Here is a 22,601-nt window from a genome sequence, read left to right as displayed (position 1 = left end):
GCCCTGGCACAGGTTGCCCAGAGAAACTGTGGATGCCTGATCCCTGGTAGTGTTTAAGGCCTAGTTGGATAGGGCTTTGAGCAACCTAGTCTAGTGGAAGGTTCCTCTGCCCATGACAGGGAGATTGGAACTAGATGATCTTTAAGGTCCCTTCAGACTCAAATGATTCTATTATTCTATGCTATTTAGGCAAAAGCCTAGAATTTGAGTGACTGTCTCTTTTGGAAACAGTTATTTTGCCGGTAGGCAGGGTCACCACCAAAGACAGACACCAGCTTAAGGAATAAATATAATTTACTATAACGCAAAATTGCAAAGAATTACAAAAGGATAATCTAAGAAATGCACCAAATCATTAGCAAATAATTACAAAAGGATAAGCTAAGCAATGCATCTAATCATTACTACAAAAGATTGCCTGTAGTTATTAAAAAAGATACATCACCAGTTACCCTAGTACTTTATCCCTTCATCCAGATCCACAAACATCAGCTGGGGGAAGCTGTCATAGTGAAGGACTGGAGAACCAGATCCAGTAATTGAGAAATTCTGTGGTGTGTCCACTTTGCATTCCATGAGGCTTCTGACTTTGCTGTGAGTAGGGTCCTGTTTTTATACTGTTAAATAAAAAATCCACGATAAGATCTAGTGCAGGAGCATCTTGTTTCATTCTCCTTTTGGGTTTCTCCTAAAGCCTGGCCATGGCTCAAGGAGGAACCATGGGAGTTGTCTTTGATCTTACACCCCCAAACAAGGCCAGATGTGGCCTTTTCCAGTTTCTAAATATGGAAAGGTAAATATATGTTTTGCCAATGAATGAATGCATATATCATATTGCTAATAATACTTTGTTCATGGAATTAACAGAATTCACACAGAATTCACAGAATGACTAGGTTGAAAGAGACCTTGAAGATCATTGAGTCCAACCCATGCGCTAACACCTCAACTAAACAATGACACCAAGTGCCACATCCAGTCTTTTTTTAAACACATCCAGGAATGGTGACTCCACCATCTCCCTGGCAGACCATTCTAGAACTTTAGCACTTTTTCCATAAAAACCTTTTTCCTAATATCCAACCTATATTTCCCTTGACACAGCTTGAAACTGTGTTCTCTGGTTTTGTCAGTTGCTGCCTGGTGAAAGACACCAACCCCCACCTGACTACAACCACCTTTCAGGAAGTTTTAGAGAGTGATAAGGTCACCTCGGAGTCTCCTTTGGATGTGCTCAAGTGTCTCAACATCCTTCCTAAACTGAGGGGCCCAGAACTGGACACAGTACTCAAGATGTGGCCTCACCAGTGCCAAGTATAGGGGAAGGATGACCTCCCTGGTCCTGCTGGCCACACTAGTCCTGATACAGGCCAGGATACTGTTGGCCTTCTTGGCCATCAGGGCACACTGGTGGCTCATGTTCAGCCAGCTGTTGACCAGTACTCCCAGGTCCTTTTCTGCCTGGGCACTGTCCAGCCACTCCGTCCCCAGCCTATAATGTTGCAGGGGCTTATTGAGGCCAAAACGCAGGACTTGGCACTTGGATGTAATGAATTTCATCCTGTTCGACTCTGCCCTTCCATTCAGTTGTTCCAAGTCTCTCTGCAGATTCCTCCTACCCTCCAAGAGATCGACACACAATCCTAGCTTAATGTTGTCTGCAAACTTACTAATGAAAGATTCAATATCCTCATCCGTGTCTTCAATAAAAATAGTGAACAGAACTGGTCCCAGCACGGACCCCTGAGCGACACCACTGGTAACTGACTGCCAGCTGGATGCAGCACTGTTCACCACCACTCTCTGGGCCTGGCCATCCAGACAGTTAATGAGTGGATACATATAGCATTTGGTTGGAAGGTTCATCTAGAGGTCAACTTTGTCTCAGGGCCTGTTGTTCTAGCCTTAGTATTCAACAGTGGCCAAAAATTTCTATGGGGAAAAAATCATGAGTGCACTAAGAGGCACTTGCTGTTCTTAGTCTCTTGTTTAAGATAATATTATTTAATAATATAAAAAATGCTGCTTGACATAAATATTGCACTGTAACAGAGGCATACCTATTCCTATGGCTTCTGTTTTTAATACAGATGCTTATGCTGGCTTTTGTATGATAAAGCAATTAATTTTTAAAGCATTTATACATTTTAAGAAACAGAATTCTCTTTAGTATCCTTTGATTTCCTGTATGGAGGCCCTTAATACAAGTGGCAGGTCAAAAGTTAATGTTATTTTGTCAAAACAGACCTAACCAATGTAAAATATGTGAAATAATAACTCCCCCTTTGAAAAGTGTACTTTTATCTTTTCGTAATTTGGTTTTTAACATATTCTTAAAAAGTAACAAATTGCAGAACATACGAGGTTTCAATTTGCATTTCTGATGTATACAAACATATATCAAGTATACTTTCCAGATAGTACTTATGTAAAATATCAAATAGGAAATTGAGTAACAAATATTTTATCTACAGTTTATGAAAGATAGATGTACAAAGTTGTATTTCTGTGGTAAATGTGTGGGTTCAGTTTTTTCCTAGATATGTTTTGGTACATGATAATTATGTATAAGACTAGAAAACATCAAGAAATCCAGACCCCTCTTTTCCAGTTATAATGATTGAAATTTCATTCAGTGGAGAAAAATGTTACTCAGTGAGGTTGGAGGGGGAAGACAAGACAAAATAGGAGGAGCTGTTGATTACCCTGAGGATAGAGAGGCCTTAGAGAGAGGGCTTGATAGATTAGAATGCTGGACAATTGCCAGACTTGTGAAATTCAAGAACAAATGCTGGATTCTGCACCTGGGACAGTGCAATCTTGGGTGTAAATATAGATTGGGGAATAAGAGGCTGGTGTGCAGCCCTGCAGAAAGGGATTTAGGAGTTCTGGTTGATGGTAAAACTCAGTATGACTCAACAAAATTCCCAGGTGGCCAAAAGGGCCAACTATGTTCTGGGGTGCATTAAGCACAGTATAGCTATCTGATCGAAAGAGGTACTTGTATCACCATACTCAGGATTGGTCCAGCCTCACCTTGAGTATTGTGTGCAGTTTGGGACTCCTCAATATAAGGAGGGCAACAAAGATGATGAAAGGCCTCAAGGGCATGAATTATCAGGAGCAGCTGAGGATACCTAGGTTTGCTCATCTTAGAGAAGAGGAAACTGTGGCATGACCTCATTCCTGTCTGCAACTTCCTCAAAGGGGGCAGCAGAGGGGAGGTGCTGAACTATTCCATGTTGTGTCTGGTGACAGGACATGGCAGAATGGCTTAAAGCTGCATCAGGGGAAGATAGATATTAGGAAATAGTTCTTCACTGACAGGGTTGTCAAGCACTGGAACAAGCTCCCCAGGAAAGTGGCCATGGCCACAAGCCTGTTGGTGTTCAAGAAGCATTTGGACACTGCTCTTAGGTTAATGTTTAGGTTGCCCTGTATGGAGTCAGGAGTTGGACTCAATCCTCATGGGTCCCTTCCAACGTAGGTTATTCTGAGATTAAAAGCATATTCTATCTTACCATTTTGTAGTTTCCTTTCTGCAAGATGTGTGCCAGGAAACAATAGTATTAATGCAATAAATTGTGCATGATGTTTGTATATACGGAGCTACTGCTGCCTTTAAGCAACTTGACTACCTTCCTGACTCTGCTATAAGTGTGCTATCAGCCAATGCTTTGATCTTTTCATAGCGCCAATCATGTAACTTTAAAAGGTCAAAAATATATAAAAATAGTTTGATTTCAGTGCTGTAATAATAGTCTTAAACATCACTTTCCACTGGTAATAAGGCTGTAATGATTGCAGATTTTTTTAGCTAACCTTTGAGATCCATTAATCTCAACTTTTCCTTGTTTTGTTGTAGCTAATAACACTGCTCATTTTCTTCCAAGTTATTTTAGTTGTGGGGAAAGTATCTGAGCAAATCCCTATACATGCATATATTTCATGTTCTGCCACTACTAAGCAGCTTTATTTTCACCTAAAGAGAATTTTTTAAACAGAAATATGTGATTTCATAGTTAAAAAAACTTTTTCTGTGTGCTTTTTTTGTGACTAACAGTAGAAAAATATTGACTTACTTCCCGTTGATCATATCTAAGAGAAGTTATTAATGTTAAGATTTTGTAAGTTCCTGTATATTGTGTTGAAAATTGCATATTCACTTCCTAATAATTTCTGTGTAATCCCATAATTTCTATAAGATCACAAATTCATATGGTTTTATCCAATTTTAATGCATTCTGTGATGGAAATTTTCCATTATTTCTTTTTTTATTAGGATTACTCTTCACACTTTTCCCCTGTACATAGAATCATGGAATCATTTAGGTTGAAAAAGTCCCTTTATATCATCAAATCCAACTGTAATCCTAATGCTACCAAGTCCACCACTAAGCCATGTCCCTTAAGCACCATGTCTACATATCTTTTAAATCCCTTCAGGGATGGTGACTCAACCACATGCCTGGACAGCCTGTTCCAATGCTTGATAACCCTTGTGGTGAAAATTTTTTTCTTAATATCCAATCTGAACCTCCCCTGTCACAATTTGAGGCCATTTCCCCTCATCACTTGCTACTTGGGAAAAGAGCCTGGCACCAACCTCACTACAACCTCCTTTCAATTAGTTGTAGAGCAATAAGGTCCCTCCTTCAGCCTCCCTTCCTCAAGACTAAGCAACCCCAGCTCCCTCAGCTACTCCTCATAATGACATAAAATTTTAATTGCCAAACCAAATTTCATTTTTATATCTTTTATTTTAAAGAAAATAAGCAAGCAGTGCTAGGTGGCCAGGGAGTCACTGCTCCACTCACAGCACACACCACTTAAAAGTTTGGCAAGGTATATATGCTGTTTTTAAGCCTACAAAGCATTTTCCAATGGGCTTGGTTAGTCCGAGTCAGCAAATATCAATAAGCTGGGATCAGCAATTTCGTAATCTTTCCAGGTGGTTGTTGGCTTCCGGTCCTTCTTGTGGTTGTCTGGAGGGAGGCCTTACACTGGTGTCTGCTACATGATTTTGTCAAGTGCATCAAGCTTTTTATTATACATAAGCATTTAGTTCCTTTGTTGCGGTATCTCATAGCTTTACCACAACTTCCTCTATTTTATTCTAAGCACCAGTCGTCTTGCTACGTCATCTCTTTTACTCTACTATACTTTTATTTCGATGCTTTATTTGGCTATTCAGTCAGAAAGTTTCAAAACCATTCTTTGCGTCTATTTTTGACACAGCAGATACAAGCATTTGCTATTTCCATTACCAATTGACACAAATCACAAAAACAGTTTTCACAATAAAACTTGTGCTTCAGACCTTTCCCCAGTTTTGTTGTGCCTCTTTGGACACCTTCCAGCACCTTAATGTCTTTCTTGTATTGAGGGGTCCAAATATAAACACAATATTTGAGGTGTGACCTCACCAGTGCCGAGTACAGGGGACAATAACTTCCTTAGTCCTGCTGCCCACACTATTGCTGACACAAGCCAGGATGCCATTGGTCTTCTTGCCTACCTGGGCACATTCTGGCTCATATTCAAAGGCTGTCAACCAGCACCCTCAGGTCCTTTTCCTCTGGGCAGCTTTTCAGCCATTCTTCCCAAGCCTATAACCTTACATGGGGTTGTTATGGCTAAAGTAGAGGACACACCTCTCCATGCAGTTAAGGAGGGCTGTAAATATTTGCTTCACTGTTGCTGCTGGCTTAAACACTGTGGGAACCCAGAACATCCCTCTGGCTGCCCAGGATGGCCGGGACCCCTGCCAGGGGGCTCGGAGGCCCTGGCACGGAGCCCAAAGCACCTGTGGTTTTGATTATGACCTGTGGAGCAAATTACCAACCTTATATGAAGATCAGCAAGCCACAACAGTTTAGGTAGAATAATAGTGAAGTTATCACAGGGTGGAAAAGTAGATTTTAGGGTTTCTGGAATGGGGGTTCAGGAGGCAAGATGGAGGGAACTGGGCATGTCCAGCCTTTCTCCTTCTTCTTCTTGGCCTCCATCTTCTGCTGTGATGTTGGCACTTACAGATTGGTTTAGAGTAGAAGCTCACTGTCTAACATAGGTGATAGGTATTGGAAAGTAATTGTAAACATTGTATACGTAGTTTTTAGTATAAAGACATAACACCACCCCGGGGGCAGGCAGTGTGACTGGAACTGTCATGCTGGACAGACCTCGGCAGGGCAGGAGAAAATTTTTTATAGATAAGACGTAATAAACAACCTTGAGATCGAGAAATGAAGAGCTCTGACTCCTTCTTCAAGTGCCGGGCTGGAAAAAGAGACTTTCTAACTTTTCTCAGGGTCACTCTGACCAGCTAGAGATCCTGACAAAACACAAGATCAGTCTATGGGAAGAAACAGGATGGTTTATTGAGCATTGACCTAAGAAGGGATGGACTTGAGAAAGCACAGAGAAATTACATTTTTACATATGTATGTCTAGTATTACATTTTCTTTTGCATGTGTGTATGTATGGCTGTATAAAAACGATATTGGATCCAGTTCTGTTCCCTTAGAGACTTCTAGAAAAGCTGAAGCCAGGAGTAAATATAGTTTTAATTCATCACCATTGCATCACAGTCTTTGCAAAATTTGGTATACCTTTAGATCTCCAAATATAGTTTATTATCGGCCTTAGGCTGACAAAGCCTTAGTACAGTGCCACTCAATTAAAGAATCACAAAGCTGAATAAGATATAGACTCCTTCAGTTTTATTTTTGTGAGTTTAAAAAATTTAGTTTGTCTATACATTTTAATTATTTTATACTCACAGAGTAAATAATTGGAAGTACTGTTTTCTATAATATAATGCAGATGGCTTTATCGGCATGTCTTCTTTCCAGTTGTGTATGATTTTTATTGCTACCTAAACTCCCAATAAAGAATTACAAGCTTCAAGTTTTATTTTATTTTAAAGCAGAGTAGATAATACAAGCATGTTCTTACCATCTCAATGGCTAAATTTGTATTTTATGATTTCTTATTGAGGAGTATGGATTTCCTCTTAAAGAAGCAATATTTTGACCAAAAATGGAAGTTACTTTGTGTTCCAATGATTTAGAGATATGTGGAAAATCACACTGTGAAAGGCCAGTGTCCCCAAAGGACAGAGGAGTCCTGCGAGAATCAACTTTATTTGAATAAAGGGAGAGAATCCACAAGGTCATACCCTCATGGGGTCTCTGTCAAGTTTTTTCGAGGACACAGCCTCCTTTCATCCTAAACTCTTGACTGCATGTTGCCCCTCTCCTTTCTCGACTGGCTGCAGTACTAGGAAGGTACATACTTCCCCAACTGCCTATTACATATTCCCCCCTCATCATGCATTGTATGACCATTAAAATTAGCTTTAAGCCCCCCCGGGCAGAAAAGTTAATATTCATAAGTCTATTAAGCCTGAGCATTTTCTTCTAAAGTTCAGAAGTTCAGACTGCTGGGTTCTGCAACAAACTTGTGCGGCTTGATGTTCATGAAGACTCCCACACCCATTCTTCCAGAACCTGATAAGTTCTTTCAGATCGAGTAGTTTGTGCAGACATTAACATCCATTTCTCCTATCAGGGGGATTTGGTGCATATTACTTTTTTACGTGTTAGTTAAAGGAAAGTTTTTAATAAGAGTTAATCCTGTCAAAAATGAATACCATATATTATTCTGTGCTTTTTGGGTTCATATTGAACACTTTTATACTAAATGTATCACATATCTTGCAGGAAAAATAGAAAATATTACAGAATTATTAAAGCAATGTGTGATATGGTACTTACTTCATATATATAAGAACATGACACTATTGCATAAGTTTCAGAAGAAGGGGAAAAACTGAGATCTGAGGTGTCTTGGTTTAGGACAAATTTGGGAGAAAATTTCTAAAGGGGTTTTTTTAGAAAGTAAATTTAAGTGGCCTTTTTAAAAATGGTTTGGGTAAATATTTATTTGGAGAAAGGTGGAAAAAAATGTTATTTAATAGGCAAAGCATTTCTTAGTATAAAAGAAAATTAACAATATTAAACAATAAAATCTCTTGCCACTCTGAAAAGATAAAAAACTCAGAAAGTCTCCTTGGTGGGCTGTAGCTTGGCTCACTTAGTCTTATTAGTCTTTCTGGTGCTGGAAATGCTGCCTCCTAGGCCAGGCCTGGTGGGCTATAGGTGTGAACTGCTGGTGTTTTTCTGGGTTTTTGGTCTAGAGCAGGTTGAAACAGTTTTAGGAAAAAGAAAAATTATAGTTTAGGGAACTTTTCTGCTTTAGTTAGTTAAAATTAATTAAAAAGTAAAAGAGAGCTCTGGCTGTCTGTGTTGCAGACAACAGAGTCTAGGAGAAGGATGTGGGGGCGTAAGTGCAGTTTCTGATAACAAACTTTGCACTTCTTTTCTCCTCCCCTTTGCTTTTGAAATTGGTCTTAAAGGTGCAAAACTTATTTTTGGGCTAAATACAAGAATGGGGTTATAAGCATCATAAAATCATTTTAGTACATTTTACTCCTTATTCCTATATTGTTAGGTTATTACTAAAACTAATATATATTTTCGCTTTATAAACATACATTTTAGATAGATAGATAGGTAGATAGATAGATAATGGTAGTGATATTTAGCAAATAATGATATGTATATATGGTTCTTATTTAATAATTAGATCTCTTTGAGGTATGCATTGTGTTATTCTATCTTTTTGTATAATTTACTATGTGAAACCTGGTCCCAGATCAAAGACAACTTTATGAATGGGTTTGTTTGTATTTGAGGTAGAATTGATCTAAACTGTTTTTCCTAATAAATTTTTGATATGTATTTTTGGGACTTTGTTTTTGTTTATTGTATGCAGGGGCTTAGATTGGGTATGGCCTGCTTGGTTGATGGAGCCTTGGATGTTAACTAATTAGGTGGTCTTTGCTAGATGTTGGTCTTAATTTTTGAAAGATTTTTTGCTTAATGTTTTTAAGGTGCTTTTTAATTATCTATTGCACTTTTTTACTTTGTTTGCAGCTGGTGTATGGTAGGGGATATGGTATCCTTACATAATGTTATGGTTTTTAGCCTAGGTGTTGATAAGGTTGTTTTTGAAATGATTCTCATTATCTGACTTAATTTTTTTAGGGGTATTATGCCTCTAAAAAACTTGGTTTTTAACGCTTAGGATGGTGTACAGGCTGTAGCATGAGGTACAGGGTAGGTCTTTAGCTATTTAGTAGGGGTTTTTTTCATTGTGAGCATATAGCAGTTGCCTTGGTGGGTTTGAGGTAGTATGATGTGAATTAATCTGCTAGGCCTCCCCATACTTACATTTGGACTAGTGTCTACTATACTATAGGGATTTTAACTTCCTTGGCTTGCTTGCTGGCAGTACACGTCTCACAGTCATGGATAATTTGAGAAATATTGTTTATGATTAAATTTATTCTCTGGTCTTGTGCCTACTTATAGATGGTATTTTTATTTTGATGACTTGAGGCATCATGGGCCCATTGAGTTAGGAATAACTTTTTTTGTGTTGCTAATTTAAATCTATCTTTGACACTTTTATTTTTGTAGCATGATTTACTTGTTGATTGTTTTGGTGTTCTTTATTAGTTCTACTCTTGGAAACATGGGCATCTGCATGGCGGACTTTCACAGCTAGTTTTTTTAATCTTCGTAGTGATGTTTTTTTACTCTTTAGTAGCTTAAATTTTTTTTCAATGCTGCTAATTAGTTTTTTTTTATTTCTCCAGCCATCCCCACAGAGCATTGGTTACTATCTATGAATTGGTATAAAGGTATAGTTTTGGCCACTTCTCTTTTTTAGTAATGTTTAGGGTTACTTGAATCGTTTTGAGTTTAGTAAGTTGACTTGATCTACTTTTTCTTTTAGTAGCTTTTGTAACTTGTTGTGTGGGGCTTTCTATGGATGCTTTTTACTTTTGTTTTATCTTTATAATGTGGTAAGAATTATTAGTAAAAGGAGTAAAAAGATTGCAATGTGTTTCTTCTCCTGGAGTTATTTGCTCTTGTTCTTTTTTGTTTATGAGACTAAAGTTTTCACTTTCAGGCTAATTTGTAATTATTTTTAAAATGTTAGGGTGATTTAGTTTTTTAATATGAGCATGTTGTGTCATGAGGGCAATTCACTTGCTCCATGTGGCATTGGTGGTATGGTGGGTAGAGGGAACTTTTGCTTTGAACATTTACTCCAGCACCGGTAGTTGGGGTGCCAGGAGGAGTTGTGTTTTAGTGCTTATTACTTTTGTGGTGGCTTGGACTCTTTTATAGGCTGTTAAAATGTCTTTTTTTGTTGGGATTGAGTTGGTTTTAGACTCTTTCTAACTTTGACTCTAAAATTTTAGTGGTTGATTTTGAGTCTCACTAGGCACCTTCTGCCAAAGGCTCCGGGACAGACTATAACTCCTGGAAAAAGAGTAGAGTATGTTTTTTATATCTGGTCCTGTCCTGACTGGGCTAAGGGTTATTGTATGAGTGATTTTTTGCTTGATTTGGGTAAAGACTTGTTGCTGTTTAGGGCCCCACTGGAAAGTGTTCTTGTGGGTGACTAAGAAGAGGGCTCATGATTTGGATATATTAAGGAATATGCATTTTCTAAAAGCTTATGGTGCTTAGGAAAGTTTGTGTTTCCTTCTTGGTCGGTGGAGACATGACTGTGATTATGTGGATGACGTTGGTGGGAATCTGATGCTATTTTGTTACTTTATTCTTAGGAACTGGATTTCTTGAGTAGGTCCCATAACTTGGATCTTCTGGGTGGTAAAATGAGTTTTAAGAAGAATTTGGATGCTTTTCTCTCTTTTCTTAAACACTTTTGCTGCTGTGTTCCCCCACATAATAATGTTATTAATGTACTGTAGATGTTCTGGAGCTTTATCTTTTTTTTTGAGTGTAGTCTGGATTAGTCTATGCTAGATGGTGGGATTGTGTTTCTATTTTTGGGGCAGTTGGTTTTAGGTGTATTGCACACCCCTCTATGTGAAGGCAAACTGAGGTCTCTATTCTGCTGTTAGAGGAATGGAGAAAAATGCATTGGCAATGTTATAAGTGGCATATTATTTTGTTGCTTTGGGTTTTAGCTCGTATTAGACTTCTAACATGTTTAGTATAGCAGTGCTCAGCAGTGGAGTCACTTCATTTAAGGTATGATAGTCTACAGTTAATTTCTATTTTTTTTTTTTTTTTTAGATTTGTGTATAGGATAAATGGAGCCATTGAAGGGTGAGTGGGTTTTGTTGACTACTTTTTGGCTTTTTAGCTCACAGATTATTTTGTGGATGGGAATCACTGTATCTTGAGTTGATTTGTATTGTTGGTAGTGTACTGTTGAGGTGATAGTTGGTATTTGTTGTTCTTTTACCTTTAGGAGTCTTATTGTAGATGGGGTTTTTGATAGTTTAGGTAAGGTGTTTAATTTCTTAATGTTCTTTGTTTTTATAGCTGTTATTTTAAACAACCACCTGAGTTTTTTGGGTTTTTGAAATATTAATTTCAGAGGAAGTCTGTTTAAAATGCATAGGGCTTCTGGGCAAGTCACAATTGGGTGATTGTTTAAACTCTTTTTTAGATAGGTTTACATTAGTTTTTACTAAAGCAAAATCCTGGGATCCCCATGTCATGCCAGCAATAGAAACAGATTCTGCCCCCACATGTCTTGATGGGATTAATGTGCAGAATGTTTTGCGGAGAAAGAGAAAAAGAACTCCACAACTTTGTGAAAATTGTAAAGCCGCTATGTTTATTACAGCATTGGACGCATGCAGAGATTGCTCTCCTTAAAAGGCATGCGTACCTCTGGGAACTGCAGGTCCCTTTTTATCCCCCTCTCAAATACATATGCATAGTTTCACAATAGGTTCATATTCATTTTTACGAATTTCGCATGACATTTGCCGCTAGTTCTTCTTTATCAGAAAGAATTCCTAGGTCAGGCTGACCTGCTCCCACAGCAGTTTCTGTCTCTCTTTATCTCCCTCTCTCTCCCCTGTCTCCCCCCCCCCTTATCTCTGTCTTTCATTGCCACAGTTTTCCCTTTAGCCTAGGCCTTGCAGCCAGGCTACACAGGCTTAAAGATGTACCTTTCTCCTAAATCAAAATGGATTTCTACTCTGGGGGATTTTTACTCTGTCTCATTCCCCCCTTTTCTAGAAAATAAGTAAATTCTTTTACTTAATGCAAACCCCTTTGACAATAAGTGTCTCTTAATGCTTTACCATGTACATTTGATAAAGAAGTTAACACAGCTACTCGCTGTAGTATTCTCCAATTCTAAATTAGCAATATAATGGATAATCTTGAACTTATTCCAACTAATATTAACAAAACTACAGTGGGATGACACAACTTATTAAAGATTCCATTTGCAGTTGGTGACCACCCAAAGATCACATCCCACCAGTGATGATCCACATTTTGTTTTATTCTCTTTAGAATTCTGGTTATTTCTTTTGTATCATGTTGGAGAGTAATTAGGGTTTTCTTTCTGCTTTCTTGGATTTCCTTCAAGATCCCCAGTAGGTCTTGGTGCTTAATTAATTGTTTTACTAATGTAAGGTCCATCCCGATAGGAGTAGGTGATAGTCTGTGATACATTGTATAATTGGCTTTAATTAACCAGTGAGATGTCACTGGGGCCAAGTACAAAAAATCACACTTGATAATCTTAACAAATTACAAATACAGAAATTAGAATGATTTCTGCTGGACAAAATAACATCGTTGCTATCAATATTTACAGCAGCACAGGCAGTTCTCAGGCACACACACACTTTTCCAGTATATATGAGCACAGTTTTCTGGGCAGTGACTGGATGAATTTCAAAGTGGCAAATACTCTGTTCAGTATCTAGACACACATCTTGGGCATTGATAGTATTGCTTTCACAAATGAATCCCATCTGCTCTCTAGTAATGCAGGATTCTAAGTTTGCTGTTTGCCACTTTTCATTCATCTTTTTTGCCCACACTCCATGTTCTGAAGGGTAGAGTATTGTTTTTTCATGGTTTAATCTTAGTGCAGTGATGGGATGGATAACATAAACAGTGGCATTACGTATGGTAAACACAAAGGCAGTGGCCACATTAAAAGCAGGATCATAGGTGAAACCAGGATTGAAACTTCCTTTCAAAATCAATTGCATTATCCCAGACAACTTTCTGAATTTCAGCTGGAAAATTACCTTCACCCCCTTCCCGTATGATCAGAGCTGCTGTTGCTTGCATCTGTAACTGTGCTTGTATACAACTGAAAGCAAAAGACACATTATCTTGAACTGTACTACGTGCTTCTACTATTAGCTTGTGGTCTTGGTCCCCAGCCTTTTCCCACTTTGGCAGTACTTTTGAAATCTGCCACTGGCTAGTTCCTAATGCCAATAGAGATGACTGTAAAGGCTGCTTCAATTTTGTTAGGCCACCTGCTGCAGTGGCCAGTTTATTCATCAGTATTTCTGAATCAATTCCATTTAAAACTCCTAATCCTGTCCCTAATATCTCAGTTAGATCCTTTCTTATTCTGTTCCTGAGATATACTTTCTTTATAACCATGTTGTCCAGCCCTCAAAGGATGTTCTTAGGAAGGAGGAGCAGGCTGGTTGGATTTTCGAGATGTTAATTTGCATTAGCAACTCAACAGTTTGAGAGACCATTCTGGATTGAATAATTGTTGTTGTTCACTCACATTCTTTGCAACGTAGAAGCCTATTTCATACACTTTAGGTTCAAGTTTGGGTTGAGTCTGAAGTATTTGAGTCCTAGTATGGGTTGTATAAGGTCCTGCTGTTGTAAAAAGTGCAGTGTCTACTTTAAATTTAAATGAAAGTCCAATAGCATCTGGAGCCCAAAGGCAAATCACTTCTACAGACTGTATCAAGGTGAAATTACACCAACAGTCTGATTCATTTAGGCTATCACAAACTTCCTGGTGTTCGTGTACACCAGGAGAGGTTGAGACACTAATTGCATCTGGTCTTTCATAAGCTTACCCATTGATGACCCGGCACCTTACTTTGATTTCTTCTCTTCTTATCCCTTGAAGTGTCCACAGTTGTCATTCCTGCCATTCTTGCTTCTCATATACCCGATTCCCGTGGATTACTACAGTAGACAAGTTTAAATCTTTTATCTCAGAAAGTTCTCCCATGGATCCAGTATTCTGATTAAAAGCCTGGGACGAAAGACATTCAGCATCGCTTTGGATAGAGGTACTCTCTAGTTCTAAAACTTCAGTTATAAGTACATAGAAAACAAGTGTTTAAATCAAAGTCTGAACTACCTCAACCGCAATATACTCATTTTGCCCAAGTAAGTTTTAGTCTCAGTTCATTGTCTCCTGGAGTCACTCCTCAAGGGGCTTCTGGGCCTTCTTAACTCGAGAGTGATGGATCCAGGCGTTCTGCTCCTTGATTTTAATTGCAGTGAAAGTGATGAGAAGCACTTGGAACGGTCCCTCCAACTGTGGTTCCAAAGTCTTTTCTGTAAGAGACTTAACATATACATAATCTCCAGGCTGTATGTATATACTGGCCCATCTAACTCCCTGCTCCAAGTTCCAGCCATGGTTTTCTCAGTTTCTCTGTGCTGTTTGCTTAAAGCCACCATGTAGATGGCCAGTTTACCTCCCCAATGTGGGTGGACATTCCCATTTGTATTCCGTATGGTCTTTCACAGAGTATTTCAAAAGGGCTCAACTTTTCTTTAGCTCGAGGTTTAATTTGAATTCGCAATAGTGCCAGTGGAAGAGCTTGGGGCCAGGGTAGATTAAATTCCTGCCTCAGTCTTATAATTTGCTGCTTAATCAAATCATTCATTTTCTCCACCTGGCCGCTTGATTGGGGACAGTATGGCTTGTGAAGTTCCCAGTCTATGCCCAGGTGGCTACTAATCTGTTGCACTATTTTGGAAATGAAATGTGATCCTCTATCTGAGGATATTGTGGCTGGAACTCCGAAGTGCGGTATTATTTCTTGTAATAATACCCTGGTCACCTCTTGAGCTTTGACAGTTCTGGTGGGGAATGCTTCTGGCAATCCTAAAAATGTATCTGTCAATACCAGTAAATACCAATACCCTCCTTTCCTTGGAAGTTCTGAACAGTCAATTTGCCACTGCTGTCCAGGCCCATGGCCTCTCCCAATCTGACCAAGTTTCAGCCTGGGGGTATTTCTAGGGTTAGTTTGGAGGCAAAGATCACACTGTTGGGTCACTTGAGTAATAGTGGCATATAAATTCTTAGCAACAATTCTTTCAATCAAGTAGGTGTATAGGTCATCTATTCCCCAGTGTGTTTTCTGGTGTTTTTCCCTTACTAGTGACTAGAATAAATGGAAAGGGATTGCCAGCTTCTTTTCAATGGTAGCCCACCCTTCCTGGTTATACATCCCTCTTTGATCTTCAATAAATTTTCTATCTCTCTTAATATGTTCCGGCTTACCTTCAAGGGAAATCCTTCCATCTGGAATTAGGACTCCTTCAGTAGTTACCTCCCCCTTTGCTGCTTCTTTTGCCTATCTATCCTCCAGCTCATCTCCTTCCTCCAGTTCTGAGCTAACTCTTTGGTGGGCCTTCATATGCATAATTGCTTCCTTTTCAGGCAGCTGAACTGCTTCCAGCAGCTGGATTATCTCTTGTGCATGTTTGAGGTTCTTTCCCTGTGAGGTCAGCAGTCCCCTCTCTTTCCAGATGGCTCCATGTGCATGTACGACTCCAAATGCATACCTCGAGTCTGTATAGATGTTTTTTCTCTTTTTTTTTGCCATTTCCAAGGCACGGGTCAGGGAAATTATCTCAGCCTTCTGCACAGAGGTACCTGTTGGTAGGGGTCCAGATTCGATTACCTCTCTGCAGGTGGTCAGTGCATACCCAGCATGTCGCTTCTCATTGGCAACATGGCTACTCCCGTCAGTGAACCAGGTCTCTGCATCGTCCAAAGGAGTGTCCTTTATGTCTGGGCGGCTGGAGTAGGTAGCTTCAATGGTCTCCAGGCAATCATGGTGTGCTGCTTCTCCTTGATTCCACTGAGAAAGGAAGCTGGGTTGACAGTATCTGTCACCATGATCTCTACATCATCTTGCTCTACCATGATGGCCTGATATTTCAGAAACTTCTGTGGTGAAAGCCAGTGGCCACCCTTTACTTCCAGTACTGCAGACACTGTGTGGGACACTAGCACAGTAATTTTTTGTCTGAGGGTAAACTTGCGTGCCTCTTGAATATTCAGCACAACTGCTGCCACAGCTCTGAGGCAACCTGGCCATCCTTTGGCTGTTGCATCTAGTTGCTTGGAGAAGTAAGCAACTGCTTTCCGGTATCGACTCAAGTCCTGAGCCACTATTCTCAGGGCAATTTCTTGTCTTTCATGGGAAAATAGAAAGAAATGGTTTACTTACATCAGGAAGTCCTAAAGCTGGAGCTGACATGAGGGCACTCTTTAGCTAGCGAAAGGCCCGTGTGGCTTCTTTTGTCCGCTGGAGATCTGTTTCCATCGGCAATAAGAGCATAGAGGGGTCTGACGAGCAGTCCATAATTACAAACTCACAGCCGGCACCACCCTGCCATGCATAAGAAGGTTCGGAGTTCTTTTATTGTCTGGGGTTTTGGGGTTTGGCATCTGGCTTCCTTGCGAGCCTGCCCTAAAGTCCGTTGCCCAGCACTCACCTTGTACCTCAGGTACTTTCTCTTTCACTACCTGGGCCTTTTTCTTTGAGACTCTGCATCCTTGGAGTCCTAGGAAATTTAAAAGGCTTACCGTCCAGGCCACACATGCTTCTCTCATCCGACTGGCTACTGGAAGATCATCCATGTACTGCAAAATCCTTCCTTCTTTCTTGTGGAGTTTCCCAGGGCTCCAGATCTTTTGCAAGTTGCTCCCCAAAGAGAGTGGGGGAATTTTTGAAGCCTTGGGGCAATCTTGACCATGTGAGCTGCATTTTGCACCCACTTTTAGTGCTTTCTCATTCGAATGCAAAAATTTTTTAGCTGGCTTCGTGGATGGGGAGGCAAAAGAAGGCATCTTTTAGATCTAAAACAGTAAACCAGGTTAGCTCAGCTGTTAGACAAGTTAATAAAGTATATGCATTGGCTACTACCAGATACAAATCTTTTCTTACTTTATTGACAGCCCTCAAATCCTGTACTATCTGGTATGACCCATCAGATTTCCGAACAGGTAAAATGGGAGTGTTGAAATCAGAATGGCATTCTTTCAATAACCCTAACTGCAGAAAATTTTCAGTTATTGGGCTGATTCCTTCCCTGTCCTCTATTTTTAGGGGGTACTGCTTGATTCTCACTGGTTGTGTCCCTTCCTTGAGTTGAATTACTGTAGGGGAGGCATTTTTTGCCCTCCCTGGTACATCAGAAGCCGATAACCCGGGAAATACTTTACTTAGTATTTCTTCATTAATTTTTTCCTTGGTTTCAATACCTGTTAAGGTTAAACTTAATACCTCTATGTACTTTTGATCATTCACTTCCAGAGTAACCTCTCCATTTTTGAACGTAATGGTTGCTTGTAGCTGCTCCAATAAATCTCTGCCTAAAAGTGCCTTTGGTGAATTAGGCATGTAGAAGAATTTATGAATACCCCATTGTTTTCCCAATTTATATCTCAAAGGTTTGCAAAAATATGCCCTTTCAGACTGGCCAGTTGCCCCTTGCACTACAACATAATCATTTTCCACAGGAAATAAAGCTTTATTTAAAACTGAATATGTAGCCCCTGTATCAACCAAGAATTCTACCCTTTTCCTTTCTCCCCCCAGACTCATTGTAATAACCTGTGGATCTGCTGGGGCAGAATTCTCCAGACCTCTTCAGTTGTTTTGTATGTGTGCAGCCATTTGTTGGTCACTCTGTCTCCATTCCGGGCATTGATCTTTCCAGTGACCAGTTCTTTTGCAGATTGCACACTTGTTGCTGCCCAGCCGAGGTGGTCCTTGTCTGGGTCGTCCCTGGTTGTATTTTCTTTGCCTTTCTTCCTGTACCACTGCCACCAATCTTTTAATTCCTTGTTTATATCCTTCTTCCTGGTTACTAAATACCCTCCAGGCTTCCTCTAGCAAGGCTTCGAGGTTTCTCCCTTCCGGTCCTCGAATTTTCTGAAGTTTACCTCTAATATCTTCGGCAGACTGCCCCAAAAATTAATTAACTAGTTGATTTGTCCCTATCTCAGGCCCCGAATCTAATGATGTATGACAACGCATAGCATCCCTTAAACGCTCTAGAAACTCAGATGCAGTCTCTGAAGGCCCCTGCTTAAGGGAATATAAGGCAGACCAATTTATGGTTTTTAGAATAGCTCTTTCCACCCCTGTTGCTATCCAGTCTTGGTAATCTGCTAATTTCTTTACCTCTGCTGATACATTAGGATTCCATTCTGGGTCTTGGAGGGGGAAATGTTCCTTTACATCTAGCTGCTTGCTCTTGCAATAATCCTCTGCCAAAGTCCCTGCTTTCTTTAAGATCAGCTGTTTTTCTGTTTCAGTGAAAGCATCCAGTAGTAACTGGATGTCAGCCTAATCTGGACTGGGGTTCTTGATATCATATCGTAGACGTTTCGCAGTAAGTATCGGATCAATACGAGAATTCCTTTCTCATGCCTCTAAATGAAGAGTGGTAAATGGAACTTTAATCATTAATATCCCCTCTTCTGGTCCCACTGCCTCTCGCAAAGGGGCCTGTAACACTGTTTGCCTCCTAGTTCTAGATGCAACTGGACTGTCGGGGGCGGGGGGTCGATTCTAGTGGATGTGCCTTCCTCACCTGAGTCCTCCTCCTTTTTGGGGAAGTTCCCTTCCTCTTCATCCTCATCCTCAACCTCCTCAACCTCCTTCCTCCTAGGAGGAGCTTTCATCTGCTCAAATGTGTCTCGTTCTTGCTCCTCAGAATGATAAACCTTGTCTGATCTCCTACACCATTGTCCTATACTACATGCTGAACAACAACGTTTGATTTGCCCTCTCTTTGCCTTGTTTTCCTTTTCAAGGGCTAAGACCAGTGGATCTGAGGGCAGTCTGATCCCACAGTCCCTTTGCCATTCTTGTGATTTCTTAAAACAAAAAACATATCAGCATACGAAACCTCATCCCATTTACCTTCCCATCTTAAAAACAACATCAACTACAGTAAGGTATTATAATCTTAAGTTCCAGTGGGCGGCCACTTCGCTCCATCCTCTAACCTGTACAATGGCCAGCAGCGTGTGCAATATTGGATTAGATTCTTTTTATTCTCAGAGCCCCCCCTGCTGGTGACTTCCTTCCAGTGGGCCAAGATGCACCCCAAGGGGTTACCCCGAGGGACTTCCTTGCTCTGGTTAGTTCCCATTATCTCCAACTCCTTGCCCTATCTCGCTTCCACCCAAACCTCTCTTCACAGAGCTTCACAGTAGTTTCCCAGTCTTCCTCCCACACACAGCTCCAGGTGGCAGGTATCAGATGTGATTTCTCACACACAAGCTTTAAGATCTTAGGTTCTGAATCAGCTTGATCAGGAAACTTTAATTTACACTCGGGGCATGTGCCCTGACGCTTATTAGAACAGCAATACCAGCGTCTCTCACAAACTCCGCACTGCAATAATACCCACGCAGCGTCCCAGACTCTTGATGCACCAAAGGCTCTCAGGAATTGCCTGCTGAGGCAGGCTATTCCGTTTATTACAGGGAACTCCAAATCCTCTATTGCAGGTTGTTCCCAGTCCAGACTTACTATAGTACCATCTGAAGTCCGGTAGAGCCCCTCCAAATTAACTTGTTCGTCTCCTCTATCTATGCAATAATTAACAGGATTCACAAACTCCCAGGGGTCAAGTCCAAACCACAGGGGCAGAGGAACCCCTTGGGTTCGTCTAGCCACAGTAAAAGCGTGCACAATCTACACCACAAATCACCACCTTTACTCAATGATCGTCCTCACCCATGCTTCTCCACTACTTCCTCTGTTTTTCTCCCGGGCGTTCCCTGCCCCCACAGCCTGCCCCGGTTGGTGCCTCAGGCCTCACTTGGCCCCTCCAGTCACAGGTAGAAACCCCCCCGCACTTTAGATATACTCTTTTATGCACCATACACTTATACACTTGCACAAGTACAAACGCAATGCACTAAGCACACAATGCACTAACCATACAATGATATAGTGTCCGGACACCACACACACACATACCCACACACACAGGTTCACTTGACCCACCCCCAGGGTCGCTAGCGGCTGCTCTATCAGGCAGTGAACCCCCCCTTTAGCCACTCGATCTGCTGCAACCACAGGCCAAGCACTCAGACGTCTCTGAGTGACTTAGCCATCCTATCCCTCTTTTCCCCCGGGGCCCCTCAATACATACTGCATCCTCCGCAGGCCAGCAGGTCCTTGTCTGTCCTCGCAGGAGGCAAGCCGAGACGAGCGGAGCCCTTCCAGGAAAATTCTGGGGCGTGCCTAGGAGTCCGTCTATTCTGCCATCCTTCGCGGGGACAGGGACGGTTCCTCCTGCCTGGCTCGCCAGAATGTTTTGGGGAGAAAGAGAAAAAGAACTCCACAACTTTGTGAAAGTTGTTAAGACAGTATGTTTCTTACAGCGCTGGACGCATGCAGAGATTGCTCTCCTTAAAAGACATGCATACCTCTGGAACTTCAGGTCCTATTTTATCCCCCTCTCAAATACATATGCATACAGTTTCACAATAGGTTCATACATATTAATTTTTACGAATTTCACGTGACATTTGCCGCTAGTTCTTCTTTATCAGAAAGAATTCCTAGGTCAGGCTGACCTGCTTCCACAGCAGTTCCTGTCTCTCTTTATCTCCCTCTGTCTCCCCCCCCCCCCTTATCTCTGTCTAAATCAAAATGGATTTCTACTCTGGGGGATTTTTACTCTGTCTCAACTGTGCACTAGTGTTCGCTAAGGTCTTATATTTTTATGGTTCTGATGTGATAGGCTGATGAATTTATACAGTCTAAAAAATAAGGTTTTTTTAAACTTTTACTTGTCTAGTGGTAGGGCCCCTCTAAGCCTGGTTATCTCTTTTTTCTTGGGCATATGTTTTGGAGGTTCTTTTAAGGGGATTGGATATGTTGTCATTATTATTATACTTGGTAGTTTTGCTATGGGCAACCGGAGTTGTTTCTTTTTTATTGAAACTTTTTCTCTGAGTTTTGCTTTTTAAAAATTTATGCACTTCTTGCGTTAAAGCAGTAGTAGATTTTCTATTCTATTTTGTTATGGTTTTTTTATCATCATGTTGGAAGAACTATAGTTCAGCTTGTGGGGTGTACCTTCTCTCCCTGTCTGGGGGATGTTTATGTTTGGTATTAGAACTTCTGATCTGTATTGTTGAGATTTGGAGAAAGCTTTCTTTAATTTCTTCTCTGAGTTTTTTGTGATTCTCTTCTATTTTATCTTTTAATTTCATTAGACACGTTTCTCTAGCTGTGATTTTTGTATATGTTGGGCTATGCACGGCATCTGCATATGTTTGGAACTTCTTGGTTATATTAAGTATGGTCTTTTCCCTGTCATCCTGCTTTATTATTGTTAAAGCAGAAGTGTATTTTTGTGGCTTAAGTTGTATAAGTTTTTGTTACATTATGGATGTATATGGTGTTGTCTGAATTTATAGTGTTTTGGTTATTTGAGAAGACAATCTTTGCTACTGATTTTTTAAGTGTTGAATTTTTTGTTCTAAGATCTTTTACTGGGTTTGCTGTATATAGAGATTGTCTGCACACAGATATTTTTGTGCCACGCTTCCCAAGACTTGTGCCTAGAGACTGAGGGTTAGCCCCTCTCATCATTTTTTGGTTGATAACTGGATTATGTGACAGAGATTTTAAATGCTTTACTTCAGTACCATCCAGATTTGTATCTTTGCTTGCAGTATTTTAAAGATGGACTAACCAACTAATTATAGATTCATCAGGTTGTCGAGTATTATCTTTTTTCTGGCTATGAAGGTCCTTCAAGGAAAAGGACTTAATAGTGAATTTTGATTTTGTGTCAGTAATTGGCTTTGAGGGTCCTTCCCCCGGATCATCATTGTCCACTATCCAATCGGCTTTGGTTGTGTGTTTTCCACCTCTCATGGTAGGAGCAATAGTAATTGGTTGAGGCTTATTGTCTGGTTTAGCTGCAGGCTTAGGCTTACTATATGGTTTAGCTACAACCTGAGTAGCTGGGGTGTTGGCTGCAGCCTGAGTGACTGGGGTAGTTGTTGATTTATCTCCCTGCCCCCTTGTTTCTATTTGCTGTTCTTTAGTATTTAGTAGTGTGTGATAAGCATAGGCCATGGTCTACCTTATTGCAATGATCTTTTTTTCTTTAGAGTCATCATGGCAGTTTTTTTCTAAATATTTCCCCACCTTGTCTGGCCTTTGAATTTGTTCACATGAATATTTTTAGGCTGGGGGATCAAAAAATTCTTTTAGGGTTCGACTTATTTTTTTTCATTCTGTATACTACTTAGAATTTTTCACACCTGGGTTTACTTTTGGGTTAGGGGGTCTCATCAGGTCTTTTGGACATCTCAGCCCTCATTCTAGAGAAGTTGTAGACCATATAGAGCTAACTAGATTAAATACTATGAAAGTGATCTCTTTACCATTTAGGGGAAACTGTGT

The 22,601-nt window shown here is 40.4% G+C and overlaps 1 protein-coding gene across 5 annotated transcripts in view; it reads left to right on the top strand.

Annotated features, from left to right (window-relative positions):
* LOC141726965 (guanine nucleotide-binding protein G(q) subunit alpha) overlaps positions 1-22,601 on the top strand; it is a 274,925-nt gene that overhangs the window by 50,319 nt on the left and 202,005 nt on the right. Inside the window, exon 1 of one of the 5 annotated variants that reach the window (XM_074532109.1) lies at positions 11,184-11,214. The exons of the other annotated variants lie outside the window; for them this stretch is intronic. Coding sequence (XP_074388210.1) covers positions 11,199-11,214 — 16 coding nt within the window. The 5' untranslated portion in view covers positions 11,184-11,198. Of the gene's footprint in view, positions 1-11,183; positions 11,215-22,601 lie in introns of those variants that run through there. 5 annotated transcript variants of the gene reach the window in all.

This window comes from Zonotrichia albicollis, chromosome W (genome assembly GCF_047830755.1).
Source record: "Zonotrichia albicollis isolate bZonAlb1 chromosome W, bZonAlb1.hap1, whole genome shotgun sequence".
NCBI classification, from domain to species: Eukaryota; Metazoa; Chordata; class Aves; order Passeriformes; family Passerellidae; genus Zonotrichia; species Zonotrichia albicollis.
Note: the sequence above shows the minus strand (reverse complement) of the source record. Positions and strands in the feature narration are given on the sequence as shown.